The sequence below is a fragment of the Muntiacus reevesi genome, chromosome 22, assembly GCF_963930625.1.
Source record: "Muntiacus reevesi chromosome 22, mMunRee1.1, whole genome shotgun sequence".
In the NCBI taxonomy this organism is placed as follows: domain Eukaryota; kingdom Metazoa; phylum Chordata; class Mammalia; order Artiodactyla; family Cervidae; genus Muntiacus; species Muntiacus reevesi.
Genome location: NC_089270.1, coordinates 49,149,966 through 49,171,434, shown reverse-complemented (window position 1 = coordinate 49,171,434; position 21,469 = coordinate 49,149,966). Strand labels below are relative to the sequence as shown.

The following is a 21,469-nucleotide window of genomic DNA, read 5'->3' as shown; positions in this document are numbered from 1 at the left end:
GAGTCAAAACTATGGTTTTTCCAGTAGTCATGTACAGATGTGAGACTTGGACCATAAAGAGGGCTGAGTGCCAAAAAACTGATGCTTTCGAACTGTGCTGGAGAAGATTCTTGAGTCCCTTGGACTGCAAGGAGATCCAACCAGTCAGTGCTAAAGGAAATCAACCCTGAATATTCATTGGAAGGATTGATGCTGAAGTTAAAGCTCCAATATTTTGGACACCTGATGTGAAGAGCCGACTCACTGGAAAAGACCCTGATGCTGGGAAAGATTGAAGGTGGGAAGAGAAGAAGGTGGCAGAGGATGAGATGGTTAGGTAACATCATCGACTCAATGGACATGAATGTGAGCAAACTCTGGGCAGTCCATGGGGTCGCAAAGAGTCGGACACGACTGAGCGACGGAGCTGAACTGGGAGAGAGTGAAGGACAGGGAAGCCTGGCGTGCTGCAGTCCACAGGGTCACAGAGTCACGTCTGAACGACTGAACAACAACAGTTAAGAATGTACATCCTGAAGGAAGATTCGTAACTCCTCGAGTGACCTTGAGTATGTTACACCACTCTTCTGTGCCTCAAGGCCCTCCTTATCTGTAAACTGGGTCGTGATAATAATACCTTCCCCACAGGTTCAAATGAGATTAAATGAGTGAATGTATGTAAAGTGCTCAGAACAGTGTTTGACACAGTAATGTTTATTACATTTCAGCTGTTATTGTATCTGTTCCAATAGCCAACACAGATGTGGCTATGCACTACTATGTATGAAATAAGACTAAGGATTAAATGAAACTTCACAGCAGATGAAAGTTTAATTTATCTAAAATTAAGGATGCAAAACACTTCTTGATGACATGGAGAACACCAAGATGAGTCAGACTAATCATGAGCAGTCAAAGGGATCTATAGTCTAGAAGTGGAAACTAAATTGCTGACAGATATAAGCAGAAATCAATACGACACTGTAAATCAACTGTACTTCAGTCAAGAAAAAGTAAACAAATGAACAGTCCCATCAGAAAATAAACCTTAGACAACTATCAAGGCAGAACCTGACACACACACACTGACACGGCAGCGCTGTCAATAGGCTACACTTACTCGACTTGTTTCACATCAGCACAGTGCAAAGGGCTTTATGTATGTATTATTCTATTTAAATCTCATGACAACCTGGTGAGGGTGGGTACTATGAACGAACACCATTTCTATCTGCCAGTTCAAAGAGTGCCTTCTTCTAGGATTTTTCCTTGTAAATCCTAAATGTCACAAATCTTAAATTCCTAATAGTCAGCTTAAGACTATTTTACTAAACAGCTTTACTTACACTTTTTGCTTCTCATCTTTTAGCTCACAGTATTTCTTCCACTGGGAATGCCACTTCTATTTTATCTGTTAAGTTAGTATCTGACTGCCATAGACTAACATAAATGCTTTCCTTCATGAAGCCTTCCATGATGCTAAAATCAAGAGTGATTCTTACTCATCTCTAACTGAGGTTTAAACCTGACTCTATCATACATTAGCTATGGGATCATGGTCACATTACTCTACCTCTCTAAGCTCTGATTTTCACATGTATAAAATGGCAATGGCAATAATATTAGTGCCCACCTAGAGAGTACAGGTATTATTTCTGCTTTTCAAATAAGGAAACTGAGGCTCAGAGAGGTGAACTAACTGGCTCCAAACCAGGCAGTTTTACCTGGAGGCAGATTATGAACCCATATCCAGGCTCCCATGCTCACAATCACTCCACATTCCATTCCCTTACTACCTTCCAAACTAAAACAAAACACAGAAAGTCATGAAAAACCCATCCCCAAACAAAAGCAAAACAACTTAATGTCTCAAAATGATACAACAGAAAGATAAAATACACAGAGAGAGCCATATAAACTTGTATAAATATTCCTTTTTTCCTCACAATTTACTAATCTTGTCTGCATTTTATATGGCGCTTTCCTCCTGCACTAAAATTAGAAAATGTATAGCATTTCTAGAGGAATATTTAGGGGAAAATAGATATATATAAGGATGTGCAATCTAGGTAGGTTAAGAGAACTAAAGCATACCTGGAGTAAGTTCTCCTCTTCACATAAATGTTTATCAACCTTCTCGTAGAGGTTATCGAGGCCTTTTTTCACTTCTTTTCCAGGATACTCTTTAATAACTTTTCGGAGTTCTTGCTTGTTAAACGCAAGTTGATAGCTCACTTCCTCCTCTCTTATACCCTGTGCCACCCGAGCTTCCACACCTTCAAAGAAGTGCTTCAAGGAAATGAAAAGAAACAACGGCTAAGAACGGCTCTCACTACCACTTAAATTAAAAAAAAAAAAAATCTGACTATAAAATAGTATATATCCACTGTGTAAAAATCAGACAGTGTGTGAAAATATAAAGGATAAAATAATAATCAGCTATTATCACACTACTCAGAGATAAGCACTGTCAAAAGACTAGAATTCCCTCTAGTCGTTTGATGTGTGAGTATGAAAATGAGATTAATTTTGTATGCTATATTTTTCATTTAATATTTTAAGTTTTTCCCAAAGTATAAATTTTAATGGCTGCATCATGTTCCGTCCAATGACTATACTATGTTTATTCATTCCTTCAGTATTAAGTATTTAATATTTTTTACTTTTTCTCTTGAAGTTGGCAAAATCTACTCATCAAAAACAAAATCTATTATAAATACAGCTATAAATAACTTTCATACATAGGTATTTACCCACATTTTTGATGACTGTCCAGCATAAATTTCTAGGACTATAATTCCTCAGTTGAGGAGTGTAATTGTTAAGCATTCTGAAGACTCTTCATATACACAAATTGCTTCCCAGAAAAGTTCAGTTACTTTATATTTCTGTCAGCAGTATATGACACTATTTAATCTTATCATACTATCATCAGCATTATCATAACTAAAGAAAAATCTTTGTCATTTTGAAAAGTGAAAAAGGGGGACTTTCCTGGCAGTCCAGTGGTTAAGACTCTGCCCTTCCAATGCAGACGGCATGGATTGGATCCCCGGTGGACGGACGGGGATGTGGAACTAAGATCCCACATGCCAAGTGGTGTAGCCAAAAAAAAAAGGTAAGAAAGGTTTATTTGTCATTTTATTTCAATATTCTTCAGCTAGAAATGAAGTTTATCTGCTTTTCATATGCTCAGTAAGTACATTCAGAACCCATACCCATTTATATATTGGGATCCTAGTGCTTTCCTGATTGATTTTAAAAAGATCTTTTATATTTAGCATACTGACTGTTGTGCTGTTATAAACATTCTTCTCAGGTTGCCTTTAAAGTGTAATTGGTTTTTTAACATGTATATTGGCAAGTCTTTACTTGAGCATAACATGATTTAATACTGACAAGTCAAATCCCCTCTCTACTATTCTCTAAAATTTTCTTAGCAATTATTTATTTATTCTTCATTAAATTATTACATTTTTAATAATAATTTTCTAGACAAATCTGTTCCAGATATTTAAATTTTTTTTCTACACAGATTTTAATTAATGTATTTATTTTTCTATTTTACACAGATTTTTAATTGGTTATTATAACATATAGGAAACAAATTGTTTTTTGATATATATATATACCTTGACTAGGTTAAAAAACATACTTTCCTTCACCAGATGAGACAACCCCCACAGGTCACACACAGGTGACTGTAAGTCCGAGGGCCTCCCAGGTGGCGCAGTCACAGACTCCGCCTGCCAGCAGGAGACACAAGAGGCCCGGATCTGACCCCTGGGTGGTAGGATTCCCTGGAGAAGGAAGCAGCAGTCCACTCCAGTACGATTCTCTTTCCATATATCTTTATGTTTCCGTCTTACTGCATTGGCTAGAGCTTCTCTAACAATGTTACATAATAAAGGATTTATCAATGTGTCTGCTCTAAATTTGATTTCAAAGGAAGTTCCTTTATGTTGCAGTTACGCATCATGCAGGCTTTAGGTCTGAGACAGACCCTTTACCCTAAAGGAACATCTGCCTGTTCTTCAGTTTACAAGGCACTGGTTCTGCGTTTGAATTGCTGACAACAGATAGACAATTTTTATTTGACTCTAACTTCAAAACAAAGATGACTAATCACACTGTGGACCTAATTTGTTAGAAGGGTCCATTTAAGCTTCTACTATGTTGCAAAGTTCTCTAAAACTACCATTTCTCATGTTTAAAGATCAGATTTAAAAAAAAAAAAAAAAAAAAAAAAAAAAGATCAGATTTGCTCTGGGGAATGACAAGTCAAGAAAGGAAGGATAAAGAAAAGGCAATGAATAAAACAATTTTTTATTTTCTTTTTATCTTGATAGAATTTTCAAAATCTTCATCTGAGCTAGGGATAAAGGTTAGCCATTTATGAGGTAAGAAATGGAAGACTGGTATAATGGAAAAGGCTAAATCTATGGTTAATCCCCCTGCTTTGCTACCTGTCAATTACTATAACTTTTTATTTACTTCCAGTTTCTTCATTTGTAAAACAAGGATAATGCTATCTTACCCCACATCATCGTTTACAAGAATTAAAAGAAATAATGTATATAAAACATCTAGCAGTGTCTGAGCAGCTTCAATATCTCAGTCCATCCTTCCTTATCCTCCTGCACCAGTGAATGAGCAAATTTAAATGTCTGTTGTGTTACTCACGTCTAAACACAGGTTCAAAACCAAGAAAAATATACTGAATGAAAATATGCTTACATTTAGCTTTTCAAGAGGTTGTCCTAAAGAGTATATGACATAAGACTGAAGGTGATCTGTGTTTTTTTGTTTGGCTTCTTTTTTTATCAGTTTCTAGACATGAGATTTTCAAATGAGAAAGTGTTGCAAAAATATGGTGGAAGTTTTCCATCATGAGGACATCCCTGGGGGTCTTCTGGCTTTCGTTTGCTACTTTCTCCACTAAAACAAAAATGGAAAAAATGTAACGATGACCTGGTATGAATATGACCACATTTAGCTATGGAAAAATTACATGATTTTTTTCATTTATAACTTTAAGAAGTAAGCACATTTCTGGACTTAATCAAATAAAACATACTGTATTGAAGGATCGACCTAAACCTAAATAAACAATCATTCTAAAACAGTTATATATATATGGCTAAATTTGGATTCCTATTTCACATCTTTTAGCCAACCAAATCCTAAATTGTTCAAGTGCTTAAAATGTCAAAGGCAAATAAATGAATGCAATTGTAAGTACTAAGAAAAATAAACCTAATTAAAGAAATAATTCTGTGGTAGTATGAACTTTCTAAGAATGGCCCAAAACTGAGAAGTCATAAAGAGAAAGACGAATAAACTTAACATATAATTTGGAAGCTCTTACACAGTAAAACTGTGTAAGCAAAACTGATTTATATCCTTCTAGGTTAACAAAGGATAATAAGACTGATAATACTGAGAAATACTGGGTCTCGAGGCAGATGTGACAGAAACTTCCACTAAACGCTCAAAGGACCAAACAGGTATAATCTTTCTGTGTGGTTATTTGGCAGAAACTCAACAGACACAAAACTTCTGACCCAGGAATTATTTCTAATAACTGATCCTAGGGAAATTATTGGACAATATACAGAAATATACAGAAAACTGGAAACAAACCAAATGCCTGTTAACAGAAGATCTGCTAAGTAAACAATGACAGATGGAACTCTATGTAATCATCAGAAGTGACTACGGTTATCTGTATCAGGAGACAAGGACAGACACTAGAATCACAGAGTCTAGCAGGTTCCAAACAGGGTGTAAGGTGTGAGAAACATTTCAAATTACAGAACACACAATATGTGCATGTCTGTCAGGGAGAGAGATATACTGAAAAGTTCACACAGGTAAAAATTAAATGTTAACCTTTGTATGATGAGATTACAAATTACCTTTAGTTTCTTCTTGATTTTTAAAGTCAGTGTGCTGATTTTGGGGGGTATGTAATGAGCATATACTACTTTACAATCAGACAAAGCAAAGCTACTTTGAATTTTAAAAGAAATATCAACCATATAAACATTCAATCATGTAATTTATCATCTTTCCCCTAAACCTGTTTCCACCAAAAATGTATTATCTCTAACTGTTGAGATAATTCTACTTTGGTCATTTTTTTTAGTTTTAAAAATTCCTGAATTGATGCAGTCAGATCATTTATTTCAAATTAAACACATCCACACTGTTTCTGTAACTTAACTGTGTGATCTGACATAGCTAGATGATGAATTACACTATTTTAGCATTAATTTGGGCTTCCCTGGTAGCTCAGCTGGTAAAGAATCGGCCTGCAATGCAGGAGACCCAGATTCAGTAACTGGCTCGGGAAGATCCCCTGGAGAAGGGATAGGCTACCCACTGCAGTATTCTTGACCTTCCCCGGTGGCTCAGATGGTAAAGAAACCACCTGCAATGTGGGAGGCCTGGGTTTGATCCCGGGGTTGGGAAGATCCCCTGGCTGATTGCACGGCAACCCGTGCCAGTATTCTTGCCTGGAGAATCCCATGGACAGAGGAGCCTGGTGGGCTACAGTCCATGGTGTTGCAAAGAGTCGGACATGACTGACTGACTAAGCACACACACATACAGACATCACTGTTGATCAGCTCAAGAAGACTCTTGCTAAAATGCGAATGTAATCCACAAGGTCATTTTTGTGTTTAAAAAATGAATTTCAACTTTGCATACTGATAGCCCATATGAACCCTAAAATATAAGTAGTTCCTGGTAAATACAAAAGGGTTTTACACACTGTTTTTCAAATTTAAGAAATCTTTATTATTATTATAATTTTTAATATATATATATTTTTTTATTTACTTGTGCCAGGACTTCATCGCTGCATGTGGGATCTGGTTCCCTGACCAGGGATTGAACCCAGGTTCTCCACATTGGGAGTGTGGAGTCTTAGCCACTGGACCACCAGAGAAGTCCCAAATTTAAGAAATCTTTAATTTCAGAAAACTTAAAAAAGACTAGAGACTATGGAAAATAATGAACACATCTGTCTCCCAACTTCTAACTTAATCAGAAATAATGAAAACAACTGACCAAAAACACCAGAAATAAGGAAAACCACCACCAAAAACTTCTTCATAATGTAACAAAAGTTTACCATTAACAAATACTCCTCTGATAAGTTTAGTATATGCTTTATCTAGATCTCCACGACACTCAGCATTTTTAAAGATTGATTCTGCGAGTCCAGCAAATTCTTCAAATTCAGCAACAAACGGGAGAATTCCTACTTTACTCTTCTTTGAGATCTTTACTTCTTCCATTTGCCTTATTTGGTTACTCTAAAGTTAGGCAGAAAGCAAGGGAGAAAAATAGCTAAGCAACTTAGAAACAACGTACAATTAAAAGTAAATATATATACCACAAAGGCATGATGTAATTTAATACCTAGAACATTTCGGACATTTACTAATCAAAGATTAACACAATATGGATAACTATGAAAAACTATTTCTAGAGATTAAAAAGTACATAGATATCATTGAAGGAACTAAAATCAAGGGAAAAAATCCAAATTATTCAAAACAAAATGCACTCAAAGCTTGTGAACCTCAGGTCTTTGTTTCAAGTAAAAACAACCAATGAACACTTCTATCATTTATAAAAGGTAAGTATATAATGATTGCCCACTTTGGGGCAGAGCAGATACCAGAGCACACACAGGATCTCTCAAGATTATTTCTGGTTGGTGTCTATATAGTCAAGTTGAGAACCACAACCATTTCCAAATCTCATCAGCCTAAAATTTGTTTGGATAGAGAAGTTCTATGTTTTGGGGGTATGAGCACAGAGGAGAACAGGTACTTCTACTGTGGATTTGCATTATATAGTTTTCCATGTACCTATTAGTCATTCACTCTAAATCAGTATAGCAAAGTACTTGTGTAAGATGGATACAAAGTAACAAATAGACATATAGACAGAACATAGACACTTTGGTTCAAAATAATCAATTATGATTCTATGTACTTCCAGGGGATCTAGTTCTATTCCCAGTAAGAAGTACACTGCCCAAGTGTTGAGTCATTTTCAACTCCTACCTAAAATTTCATTGTGCTGAGATTCTGGGGGTATAACCTGAAAACCATATGACATGTAGAGATTAGAAAAGTAACCGTTCTTTTGTTCAATATGGTATTGGAAGTCCTAGACATAGCAATCAGACAGGAAAAATAAATAAAAGGAATCCAAATTGGACAAATCATTCTAAAACCTGTATGGAAACACAAAAGATCGTAATGCCAAGGCAAGCTCAAGAAAGAAGAACAAAATCAGAGGTATTATGCTCCCTGATTTCAAACTATACTACAAAGTTACAGTCATCAAACAATATGGTACTGGTACAAAAACAGACATGTACATTAACAGAACAGAGCGCCCAGGAATAAACCCATCCTTATACGGTTAATTAATCTATGACAAAGAAGGCAAGAATATACAATGAGGCAGAGACACCCAGATCATACCATTTTCAAAGGTTAAAGGGTACAAAACCACATCACTGTAGTGTGAGGAATCCTGAAAAGCAAAGTAAATGCAGGTAAGAAATGTACTGGAGTGCAGTGTCCAGCTTGGTAGTACTTGCTATGTTTCTAATTTTATCCCTAGTTCTTGGCAGGGTAATCTTTTTAGCCCCGTTCCTTGAAGAACACTTTGGGCTTGGCCACCAGATGAAAGTACTAAACTCAGATACCATCTATTCCACTTTCTGCAGTTGTCTGACATTCATTCTTTGGCTCAATACACAGAGAACCATTCACTACTCTTTCAAGGTATGCTTTAGATCCAGATCTTGTCCCAAGTACCAAAACATGTAACACTTACTGAGCACACACAACTGACGACACTGTGAAAAGACTTGATTTAAATTAAGAAACAGATTGATGATAACCAACAGAAGGAACCATCCTTCTCCCTTTAGTGACAAAAGGTCCATCTTTTAGAAATACATGCAATTTAGGGAAAAAACACGACTTTATACCTTTGTCTAGGTTAATTTTACTAAATTTCTTCACTTCCCAGTTTTGAGAGGAACACGAACATTCTTCAGCAAACTATTACTAATTACCACTATTGTTCCCTGGTGACTCAGATGGTAAAGCATCTGCCTACAATGTGGGAAACCTGGGTTCGATCCCTGGGTCGGGATGATCCCCTGGAGAAGGAAATGGCAACCCAGTCCAGTACTCTGGCCTGGAAAATCCCATGGACGGAGGAGCATGGTAGGCTACAGTCCATGGGGTCGCAGAGAGTCGGTCACGACTAAGCGACTTTACTTTCACTTTCATTACTGTCATCATCATCATCATCATCACCATTACAAGCAATTAGTTACAAGCTCTTATTCTGTACCAGGCAATGTGCTAAGCACTTCATTTGAACCTATGTCTACATCTCCCTGACACTATTATATCTTACACTTCTAACAATTACATTCAACTGGATTGAGAGGTATTATATTAAAGTTTTATATACTAGCTTTATTCACTGATAAGAGCAAGAAAATCTTCATATTCTAAAAATGTACAGTGTTCTCATGGTTAATGTTCTAGCTATTCTTATTCTATGTCACATGGGACTCATTATCTTAGACTTTAGTAATTCTTTATTTTCTTTTTGGCAATCAGCTTACAATCAGACCTTACAGGTTTATCATCACTTCTGAAGAAAGCTGGGCAGGGAAGAGGATAAGTGGCCAAATTTCATAATATTTCAAATGCCAGTGCAATCATTTGGTGGGGAAGGAGGGTTAACAAGTCTGTTGAGGTGACATTTACGTTTCTACGGATGGCTTTTAAACTTTCAGAAATCAGTAAGCATTATTTTTAAAAAGTATAAAAGATGAAGTGGATTTTAATCACCCTTAATATTTTTATTATTCTCTCATTATTCTATGGGCTTCCCTGGTGGCTCAGCCGGTAAAGAATCTGCCTGCAAAGCGAGAGACCTGGGTTCGATCCCTGGGTTGGGAAGATCCCCTGGAGGGAATGGCTACCCACTCCAGTATTCTTGTCTGGATAATTCCATGGACAGAGGAGTCTGGCAAACTACAGACCATGGGGTCACAAAGACTCAAACATGACTGAGTGACTTTCACTCACTCATTATTCTATGGCTATTCAAGCACTGGATTTAACTTAGAGGTTACATAGTAGAATAATTCAGATGATAAATACCTATTTTTACATATTAATACTAAATATATTCATAAAATGAAACTCTTTTTAGAACCTGGCCCAATCCTCTTCATATCTATGAGCTTACCAAAACCTAACAGAAAAAATAAAGTTAATGATTTTTTTCCCTATTAGGAGAAAAATGATAACTACCAAAAGTTGTCATAAGAACAATTTATTCTTAAAGCAATATGATTAAAGCTATTGAACTGAAAAAAATACTTTAATCAATTAAAATAACCCAAATATTAATTACCCTATTGTGATATATTAAAAGAAGAAAAACAATAAATTCAAGTTTCAGTTGCTTCATTAAATCTATGGTCACTAATTGGTCACCTGGGATTTCAGTTACTTAGTGGATCTCGGGTGTAATCGCTGCTGCCTCTGTGTCAGCCACTCCAGGACTGGCCATGGTTCACAGTGTAGACGGGACACAACTTGGCACTAGCCTGCTCCTGGACACTGCAGCCAATACCCTGCTGCAAGGCGTGGGGATAGGAACAGTAGGTCCCCTGGTGGGAAGCCTGAAGTCTTTGAAACACACACACACACACACACACACACACAGAGACACACACACACACACACACACACACACACAGATACTCTGCAATGGTTAAGAGTTCTAAGTTACTGAAAAAAAAAATACCCAACTTACAATACATTTGTCAAAGTTCCTTTTGACAGTCACCAAAACATTTCCCAGTGTAGTGCTCAGAAAAGAAGCGGGGTCCACGTTCTGTGCAGTCCACACATGGCGACTCATTTTGACTAGCATGTCAAGGGAGTTAAAGCTATCGATTTTGTCTCCTAATGCAATCAAGTTGTTCAGTTCTGGCTCAATGCAGCGAAATATTTTAATTATCATCTGGCGGATCATATCTTTCCTGTTCAGAAATACAAAACAGAATAGTTAGTACAAGCTTCAGGTGCATTTACCTTTAACTTTAATCCACTCGGTATACACAAATGACTAAAATTTGAAATATCAACTAACACTGTCCAAATAGTTAATTATTCTAGAGTGGTTTCCAACATAAACATATTTTTTTGAGGTTGCATTTTTATCACTCAAAATAACGTCCTTTGTAGAACTGGGTCCTGAAATGTGCTTTGTGATTTCTGAGAAATACACTACAATTCAAATGCAACTTCCTACCAGCAAACATCAAAATTGACTGCATTTGTGTGATTACAAGAGCAAAGAAAAGCCAAAGAGCCATAAAGGGGACCAAGTTTACTTCATTGAGAAGCTCTGTAACACACTGGGCACACAGATCGGTGCTCTGAGTGTTGTCAGCTATGGACAGTAATCTGGACTCCTCACTGGGCAGCATTCCTTCCTGCTCAATTGAAAGTTTACTTTTTTTTCACAATAAACAACAGATAGTAACAAACACATACTCAGATGAAACAGGCAGCGGTGTGCCAGCATTATGTTGCCGTGACAAAGTTCCTCCATCTGTGTCCTCTGCTTCAGTCTGCAAAAATTATTCAGATACTTTACATAATAAAAGGCTAACAAATTGAAGAGTTTAGTTTATATAGCAATAGCCTGCTCAGTCTCCAAATTCTTAGGAGAGAATGTATGATGAGAAATAATGATTTTTAAAGGTAGTATTATCAATGAAATTATATAATTTAACATGTTGCTTCAGAATGTTCAGGAGAAGCTTTGTTTTCAGATTTTATCTGAGAATGAGAAGCTGTGTTTGCTTGTGAGCACATTTGGGGGGGGGGGGTGGGGCGGGAGAGAAAGGTAGAGGAGACTCAGAGGGAGTGCAGGAACGAGGGGACAATTTAATAAAAAGCTGAAAATATCTAGGGACATGTTCAAGGGAGAATTTTGAAAATTAAAATCATTCTAATAAAATTAATCATCCTAATAAAACTTGAGCATAAAAAATGCTGTCAGAAGTTCTTACAGAAACTAACAAATTTACTAGCAATTACCATCTACAAGAACAAACCCCCTAACCATCTGAAAGACTTAATTTTGAGCACTGTTTTTATATGTTAGTTCTTTTAAAGATCATCTTAATTTTAAAAAAATCACTCGATTTGCATTGTGTTTTTAAGTTCTTTAAAATACTCTAGCAAATGGCTCATTTTATTTTCTTACATTTATGCCACCAGAGAGCCATGTTCAATAGGCATTATTATACCCATTACATAGATGAGGAAAAGTAGGGATTAAATAATTAGTTTATGGTCTTGAAAGGTTGTTGCTGAACGATAAGACGCGGGATTCTTGGCCTCCGGAGGAGACGAATTCAATCCGGGGCCAGAGACGAGGCTGGATCGCTCAGAGCTTTTGTGTAATAAAGTTTTACTAAAGTATAAAGGAGATAGAGAAAGCTTCTGACATAGGCATCAGAAGGGGGCAAAAGAGTACCCCCCTCCTAGTCTTTAGCTGTATGGTATATAGTCACTCACAGTCTGTTAATGAAAAGAAAGGAATGTCATAAAATCTAGAATGGCACCAGATAATTCATCCCAGGCCATAAAACTATTGACTTGCATCTTGTACCAACAAATAGTTTCGTTTACATAGATTAGGGGAACAACACCTGAACAAGTAAGTTAGGCCCTTTGGCGGAACCAACTTGAAGATGGAGTCTGGGGTTCATTAACATAGCTTAAGACAACATTTCCATACGAAAAAGAAATGTATTGGTTAACTCAAGGTTTGGGAGTAGTTAGCTTTAGGTGAGACCAGGTGTCATGGCCACACAGAATGTTAGGAGAAACCTCCTTTTAATTTTGTATAGAGAAGGAAAAACAGATCGCTGGTTTGTTCTTTTCTGCCGGTTAAGAGAGATAAAAATGTCTGGCACTTACAGCCACATTCCTCCATTTGGAGACCCCTGGCCTTCCCGCCTGTTACTCTCTCAGTCTCATAGTAAGAAAGCCATAAGAAAGATTCTGATTTGAGGCTCTCCATTTTTCTCTTGCTTGCTTTCATTTATTTTTTAAGACCATGGGGGCTTCCCTGGTGGCTCAGCAGGAAAGAAATCTGCCTGCCAATGCAGGAGCCACGGGTTCAATCCCTGGGTTGGGAAGATCCCCTGGTGAAGGAACTGGCAATCCACTCCAGTATTCTTGCCTGGGGAATCCCATGGAGAGAGAAACCTGGTGGGCTACAGTCCACGGGGTTGCAAAGAGTCAGACACGACTTAGTGACTAAATAACAACAAATATACATTAAAACATCATTGTAATTTTTTAATTCTATTTACTTTTTCTTGATCACTAAAACAATAAATTTGCTTTTTAAAAATATTTTTTGCCAAGTAAACTCAGACATTTCCCCCACTCATCAATTTGGAGAATGTTTAGGCCTAAGATAGTCTAGAATATTAGATTAGATGCTCAAACACTATCCTTTTTTTTTATTATCTTATATGATAAAAATTACTTAAAAAATCCTTACAATGTAAATTCTTTCTGTTCTGATATTGAAATTATGACAACATAATGATTAGGCTAATTATGATATAGATCACAAATATGAGCTAGTAAATAAATGTCACCCATACCACAGTTCCAGGCATACTCTGATGTCGCTGTAGTTTGAAAAATTTACTTATGAAGTCTTGTTCTGCCAGACACAGGGGCTCCAGTTCACTCAGTACCTGTTCAAAGATCTGAAGAAAACCAAAATGATTCTACAAAGAACTGAACAAAACGCTTAAAATAACATTCCACATTTAATCACTTTTCTGCAGCAACCAGGGAAGCTTTATCTATAATCTTAATAGAATCCCCCAAACAAATACTTCCAAGATTGACAAGACAATGCAGTATTGATGAGGCATAACAGGGTCAGAACATACCTAAAACAAAACTGACAACAATTACTCACTTGGAATCTGGAAAGAGGAACAGAGTGATAAAACTTTATTTAAACAATTTAGCTTCATAAAAGTTGTTTCCTCTTTGTAGTCACTCAAATAACTGGATTGACAATGCAAGCTCTTTATGATTTATAACAAATTTTAATAAAGCTGTTATGTCATTTAATTGATGAATCACATTTCAGTTGCCATTTGACCAGTTATTTTTTTTTTTTTTTAGATTCAGAAATGGAAAGTAAGACACGGTTAATTAAAAGAGTCAATAGAGCCCAAATCTTTGAACACAATTAAAGCAGTAACAAACTGGTGCTAGAAAACTGACAGTAATGTTTAAGAAACATGCGTCATTTTATCTTACCTTATCAAACCTGGCTCTGTCGGCGACATCGAGATCAGAGGCCGACATGTTTCCCATGTCCAGCAAGGAAGATGACTGAGACCGGTGGTTCCCGGAGCTCTGAACACTGAGCTTATTTAGACTGGAAGTAGACCCGGTTAATTTCCCGGAACTCCCGTGAAGACCTGGGAAATGATAAACCTTTAAAAGCTGTGACCTTCACGAATGAAAGGTTCATGGCATCCATCAGGGCTCCCTTCTGCTGTCCTGCTCTTCTGGGGCTCATATGGGTTAGGGCACAACTCTGCCACATGAAGAGGATGTAGAGTGTCTTCCTCTTTCATTAAGATTTGTGTTCTACTTCTGAGCCTATGTAAAGACAGGTGAAATCATACAGAATCACAGAATAAGACTGAAAGGGATCTTAGAGATCACACTGTGCCCTGCCCAGTCTCATCACAGTTGTCTGATGATTTTTCAAAAGTAGATGAGGAGTTCTTTTCCACTCAGAAGACATGACTATGGATGAAAGTCACTGACCCCCTAGAATACTAGCTAACATAATGATTGTATTTCTAGAAAAAAACTGCCATATTCCAATATTATTTGCCTCTACATTGAATCAACATATTAGGCTGAACCACATGAAACTACCAACACTCAATTAATCTTGTCCTACTAAAAACGTCAATTACACATGACTCAACTTAATACATTCCTGAACTCAGACATTCCTGTTTTTTCAGCAAGTGAATTGATTAAAGTTCTTTTAAAAACTAAACAAAACGAAAAGAGAAAAACTAACAACAAAAACAAAACCCTGAATATTTGTTGTATTTAAAATACAACTAACATAACACATACATAGTTAACTATATTAATATGGGACATCTGAGTTTAGGTATAAACATAGGTATCTATCATAGCTATGAGGAAAAATGAGAACAATATGTCTGCACAATATCCTACATACACCAAACTATTAAAGGATTCTATTTTTACAAGAAAATGTGATGTTTCTATTCAGAATTAAATTTAAACAGTAAAACATTTTTATTCTTCTTGACTATTTCTCAGCTAAACCTGTATTATTCACTGATGGTCAGAAGGGACAAATAATAAAATAAGTGATAAAAAATATGATATACAAATCATATTTGTATATGTAAAGTAAAAAATAACAACAACAAATATGATATACAGTTAGTTAGAGACAAACTTTGGTTTCATTATGCAAAATCTGACCATACGTACAAGAAATTTTATAGTTTCTAAACACAGCCTGAAAACAAAAGTATAACGGTTAAGACTTTTTATAAGTTTCTGACTACCCACCATACATGTTTAACCATGCCACACATTTCTTGGATGCAGTCATCCCACTTCCTTTCTGTTGGTTTTCTTTCTGGCCAAGCCCTGGCAACCCAGAGCAAGCAGTGTTTCTGGCGCAGCTTCTCCAGGATGAACGACTGGCTCCTAGACACACACACGCACTGAGAGCACCTGCTGACACGCCGAGCACGCCCACTCTCGGCTTCCCGTCTGACAGCACTGCCTTTCCAGGCAGTGTGGCTGCGACGGGTTAGGCTGCAAGCGTCACAGACAAAGACAAGTTAGCAAGCTGCAATCTGCACAAACCGCGCACAAGAGGAAGTTAAAGCTCTAGTTGAAAAGACACATGCAAAGAACCAGGAGCACCAAGCAACGAGAGAGGCAACATATGTTTAGTTGGTCAGCTACTGCTTGAGAAATTACATGACAGAAAAACCTTTACTAGTCTTTTAATGTACTATTTGATGCAAATCTTCAGGTAAAAATATCTACATTTGTAAACCTCCCCCACACTTTTAAGTCTCCTAAGCTGATGTACTTAAATTTAAAGACTACACTTCCAAGTTCTGATTTCTGAAGAAAACAGAGTTCAAGTAAATAATTTAATACAGTGAAAATTTAATAGAAAGAACTTGCACATTTATACATTAAATGCATTAACAATCCTGTATTCACTGAAAGCTCTTGGAAGGAATCTCCACTGTACTAAATAATTTTATACTCCCTCTGATAAAAAAAATTATGAGTGGAGTTTTAAAACCATTTTAGAAATAATAAGCTAAACTGTTTAGTAACTTAGCTGGCTCTGTGAACACTGAGAATAAAACACATGTATCAAAACACTAATTATTGGGAGATGGGTAGGTAGAAGGGTAAAGCTGAGAGACAGGTCTAATGTGGGAATTGGAGTTCTTTCAGGGTCATTTGGCATTTCCTTTATCTAAAACCTCTCTTTAGTATTTGTTCGATCAATTGTAGAGATCGTTTTGTGAAACATTCTAAACCCAAATGAGAATCTAACTTGAATGGCAAAGAAAGAAATTATAGAATAAAACAGAAAATTAATGAATATAACTCTAGAAATATTTAAGAAACGGAAAACAAGGTGTCAACTCCTGCCAAACAGGGATAGTGATAGTTGCTATTGCTAGGCAAAAGCTCGAGTATAAACTACTAATTTGCCACACCAAAAACATGTCAATCTTCCTAGCCTTGTCTGCCTGAAGTTTTAAAGGAATATGAAATGATAAGGCTGGACACACAGCAACCAGGAGCGGGGGATGCAGTGGAGCCACTAGCTTGTCAATCTGAACAGTACCTGCTGGCGATCTTAAGGTGTCGCTCTACTAAGTTCACCAGTTTCAGAGCAAAGCCTAATTCTGCATATAGTTTTCTTTTTTTAAAGTAGTTAATAAATACTACTAGTGCCCTATTTGGGCTCATAAAAAAGTCTATATTATTTATCAGCAAGAAGTAACAATATTCTGGTAAATTTTAAATATCCTTAAACAATTTCTGCTAGAGTACAAGCACCAAGAGGGTAGGGTCTTTGCTCATTGCTGCATTCTCAGTATCGAGCAGCGATTATCATGTAATAGGTAATTAATAAACATTTACTGAATGAATCATCCACTCAGGACTGAATGTAGTCTTGTGTTCAAGACTCCCTTTGGAGTCAACAAGATTTCTTAATTTCAGTGGACAAACACTGGAAAAAATGTGCTTGGCATATCATTTTTTAAGTTTTGGATTACTAAAGATAAGGAAGTTATTATGTAAATGGACTCAACTAATACTTGTGTGTCTTATCTTAGTAGTAAAAAGAAAAAAAATGGGCAATTTAAAAAATTATTACTAGATATCCTTTGCCTGTCTTTTCATTCAATACATCTGAGGAATACAGAAGAAAAACAAAACACCAAAGTATCAATCTCGGGAGGACAATCCCACACCTCTGAGAGTATCAGGGTAACCTTCTGACCTTAGAAAGGCAAAGGTTTTATAAAAACCTTACCACAAAGAAAAAGTGCTTTACTGGCATTTTAACGTTGTTTTAAATTATCTAAACTAAGTAGATGTTAAAGACTTGAGTAAAGAATGGTTCAAAAAGAGAGAATTCCCCTGAATCTCTATGACTATACACAATTTCCTTTTGTAAAATACATTCAATCTGACTTTCTATTCTCTTTTTTTTTTTAACCGCCCGCCGCTGACTTTCTATTTTTATTAGTATCTCGGATGCAGCATTTTCAGAGCAAGGAAAAAACAAAACAAATTTAAAATTTTATTCATAATTCCTTAATTTTGAGCCATTGAAAATTTACCTTCCCCAAATTTTAGGTTTCTCTTTTAACTGTAATTACTATTAAGAACTGATTTAAACATAATTCGAATCCTTGAAAAGGTATCTTTAAAAAGTTTACATTCTATCTACTTAGAACTTCTGAAGTCATTTGTATTTAACTTGAAATTTATTTTTAAATGTTGACCAACAAGCTACATTTTCAAAGATGAACAAAATAGTTTTTATCCTCTGAATTCTGTTTATTATTTAGTTTTTCCTTTCTTGTAACTGATAACATCAAAGTAATAGAAACTATAATTTTTTGGTTACTCTCCTATTTCTTACTACTTAATGGATACATACGAGAGATGTAATCTTAACCCTGTTTTAAAAGTATCTTCTAAACTTGTCTTAGGTTAATTAAAAATTTTTTAACAAGATAATTTAAGAACTTCAAAAAATAAGAAAAAAAAATTAAGGTTTTAGGTTAATGCAATGATACCATTAAGATAGTATTGTATTTGATTTAAATTATATTCCAATTATGTCATTTATCTCAATGAGAATCTTAAGCTTGATAAATTAATATTATGACAGGGGCATTAATAACCTCCCAAGGAGGTAGTTTTAGAAAGATTTCCCTTTTACTGCAGTAGCAAGTGATGACAAATATACTAAATGAAAACATTAAACATGTAACTGTATTAATATGTTGTTTACTAAAAAGAAAAACTGATTTTGTTATAGCCACGCTTTCCGGGAAACAGACTCACTCAGAAGGACAATGCAGATAGTGGAGTGCAGTTTATTACACCGGCGGGCCCAAGGCAGAGTCTCCTCTTAGCCAAGGACCCCGTCCAGCATTTGTGAAAATCTTTTATACCCCATGTGTACGTGTCCAAATCCACCACCTACCCCATGTGTACGTGTCCAAACCCCACCACCTACCCCATGTGTACGTGTCCAAACCCACCACCTCAATTCCGTTGAGACTTACATAAACAAAGGTAGGGTAAATACAACTACAATAACCCCATCATTCAAGTGTTGTGTGTTCAAACAGTCAATAGTCAATAAGCCCGGAGTTACATTCCAACCAGTTAATAATCGATAAGCCTGTGATTACATCCTGATAGATACAGGAAAAGTTTATGACCTGTCCGGAGACAGGGGTGATTACGGTATGCTTCCTCTTAGGCAATGAGCAACCTGGATGTGATCTTCAAGATTCCCCTGTCTGGAGGGGGTCTTATCCTTCCATTGTCGTTCCCACAGGCACTAAGCAGAGAGTTCAGAGTCCACTGGAGAGGCAGCCGAGCACGATCAGCACGGACAGGCCTGAGATGGAGTCCAGGCCCTATGAATTCCTTCTTCAATTTAACATATCCATGGTGAAACATTAACAAGGATATAAACACACCGTTTAAGAACAAGTAACCTTTAGGATGAGTTAGCATTTCTGTTTCCAAAAGCCTATTGTCCCAATATTTTTATCAGTATCTTTACCAAAGTGCAATACACAGATTCAAACCATTTAAAAAATCGGAACTAGTATCACCAATATATTAGTGTTGTATTAAAAACAAAAACAAACCACAAACCAGTGAATCACAAAATAATTACCCACTACTAAAGATAGTCTTCTTTGTCCTAAAGAAAAGAATGGAAAGACGAGCTATCAATTTCAATCAGGGCACAGGCTCCTTTCAACAAGCAAATGCTACACTCATGGTTCTAAAGGGGAGCTATGCAGACACAGAGGACACACTGTAGCCATTTAAGGCCAGGTTCTGACTCCGACAGGCACAGAACTCCATCCAAAAAGCCCAGAGATGGGTACATGCAAGAGCAGAACGTGGCCTCGGCAAATCATTTCCTTGCAACTTGATACTTTCACTGGTTATCCTTTTAAATCAAGTTTTTTGTTTATTTAACATATTTAGAAGCAACAAAAACCCCTCTTGTTTCAAAAATAACTCTTTGGAAAAATAAAGTATAATTACAGGAGAAATTTTGGTGACATTTTTACAGCCCCTTCACAGGGGAGAAAACACTTAGCAACTTTCTTTTTGATTCAAAATAGCCAGTGACAAGTAAGAAGCCAGGCATCACTTCACTTCCCTGTGGAGTGCAATGACTTAAGAGATCACAGACTTGCCTCCAACTGGTACAAAAGGTCTTTTAGGAAATCAGAAACTGAACTTCCAACATCTGTCTCTTAATCTAGTACTTTCTCTCCAGACTGCACTTCATTCTCTGGCCAACTGCTGCTGCTGTGACTATACACAGCTGTCCCTGGTATCTGTGCAGGGTTGGTTCCAGCACCAGTGGTGGACACCAAAATCCATGGATGCTCAAGTCCCATGGTTGGTCCTCCGTATTTACGGGTTCCGCGTCTGCGCTGTACTTTTATTAGACACGGCATGTATATACAATTGCTGTCAAGTTCACATACTGCAGAATTTTAATTAGTAAAAATAAGGCTTTAGAGACATACTTGTTCCATGAAAAACCTATAAATCAAACCAATGCATTAGATTTATTCTTTTACTAATTCTATTGTATCTCCTTCCACCTTGCCTAAAAAGTCTTAAAATTATGTGTCACAGATAAATAATTTTTAGTAGAAGAGAAAACAAGGGGACTGAGGTGCCTAAGCTTACCAAGCTTCTTGCTTTCTTTAGTTGTGCCAGTCATCTTGATCTTTGCAACTTCAAAGACATCTTTAATTTCTCTCTCACAGAGTCATGACAAACAATCCATGCAATTCTTAAAAGTGAAAACAACACATACTCATTAATAAAACAAGTATAACAATTTCCATTTCTCAATCCCCCCATATCCTTTGTGCTTGTTTTCAATTTTGTGGTCTTAAAATATTTGATGCATTTCATAGGACACAAGAAGGCTATTTTCCATCTTTTAAAAAAACTGAACTGGCATCATAATATTAACAGTTTGTAAAAATATGAAGTTGAATAATCACACTCACATTTTCACTTTTATACTTTCAGTTCAGTTCAGTTGCTCAGTCAAGTACGACTCTTTGCAACCCCATGGACTGCAGCATGCCAGGCCTCCCTGTCCATCACCAACTCCCGAAGCCTGCTCAAACTCATGTCCATTGAGTCGGTGATGCCATCCAGCCGTCTCATCTTCTGTTGTCCCCTTCTCCTCCAGTCTTCAATCTTTCCCAGCATCAGGGTCTTTTCAAATGAGTCACTTCTACGCATCAGGTGGCCAAAGTATTGGAGTTTCAGCTTCAATATCAGTTGTTTCAATGAATATTCAGGACTGATTTCCTTTAGGATTGACTGGTTGTATCTCCTTGCTGTACGAGGGACTCTCAAGAATCCTCTCCAACACCACAGTTCAAAGGCATCAATTCTTCGGTGCTCAGCTTTCTTTACAGTCCAACTCTCACACCCATACATAACTACTGGAAAAGTCATAGCCT

The 21,469-nt window shown here is 36.6% G+C and overlaps 2 protein-coding genes and 1 non-coding gene across 17 annotated transcripts in view; all 3 read right to left on the bottom strand.

Moving 5' to 3' along the window:
- Positions 1–15,983, bottom strand: part of LOC136152995 (exocyst complex component 1-like) — a 52,419-nt gene extending 36,436 nt beyond the window's left edge. For 3 of the 12 annotated variants that reach the window (XR_010660307.1, XR_010660309.1, XR_010660308.1), the window contains exons 1-8: positions 15,732–15,983; positions 14,418–14,581; positions 13,742–13,849; positions 11,607–11,683; positions 10,861–11,089; positions 7,121–7,304; positions 4,717–4,917; positions 2,074–2,268 (exon numbers count right to left, since the gene is read on the bottom strand). Coding sequence is in view for 7 of the 12 variants with exons in the window: in XM_065914613.1 (XP_065770685.1) it covers positions 4,727–4,917; positions 7,121–7,304; positions 10,861–11,089; positions 11,607–11,683; positions 13,742–13,849; positions 14,418–14,581; positions 15,732–15,774 (996 nt within the window). In the remaining 5 variants the exon portion in view is untranslated. Of the gene's footprint in view, positions 1–1,714; positions 2,269–4,716; positions 4,918–7,120; positions 7,305–8,489; positions 8,542–10,538; positions 10,682–10,860; positions 11,090–11,606; positions 11,684–13,741; positions 13,850–14,038; positions 14,075–14,417 lie in introns of those variants that run through there. The other 9 variants (XM_065914613.1, XM_065914618.1, XM_065914616.1 and 6 more) reach the window with 9 other exon arrangements.
- On the bottom strand, positions 6,862–6,934 carry TRNAG-CCC (transfer RNA glycine (anticodon CCC)). Its single transcript has one exon. It is a non-coding gene; the product is annotated as a tRNA-Gly (tRNA).
- Positions 15,984–18,801: 2,818 nt separating the features above from the next.
- The window catches only part of LOC136152997 (exocyst complex component 1-like), a 70,859-nt gene continuing 68,191 nt past the window's right edge, over positions 18,802–21,469 (bottom strand). For 2 of the 4 annotated variants that reach the window (XM_065914621.1, XM_065914622.1), the window contains one exon: positions 18,802–20,781. In XM_065914621.1, coding sequence (XP_065770693.1) covers positions 20,758–20,781 — 24 coding nt within the window. In that variant the 3' untranslated portion in view covers positions 18,802–20,757. The remainder of the gene's footprint in view (positions 20,782–21,469) is intronic. The other 2 variants (XR_010660313.1, XR_010660312.1) reach the window with 2 other exon arrangements.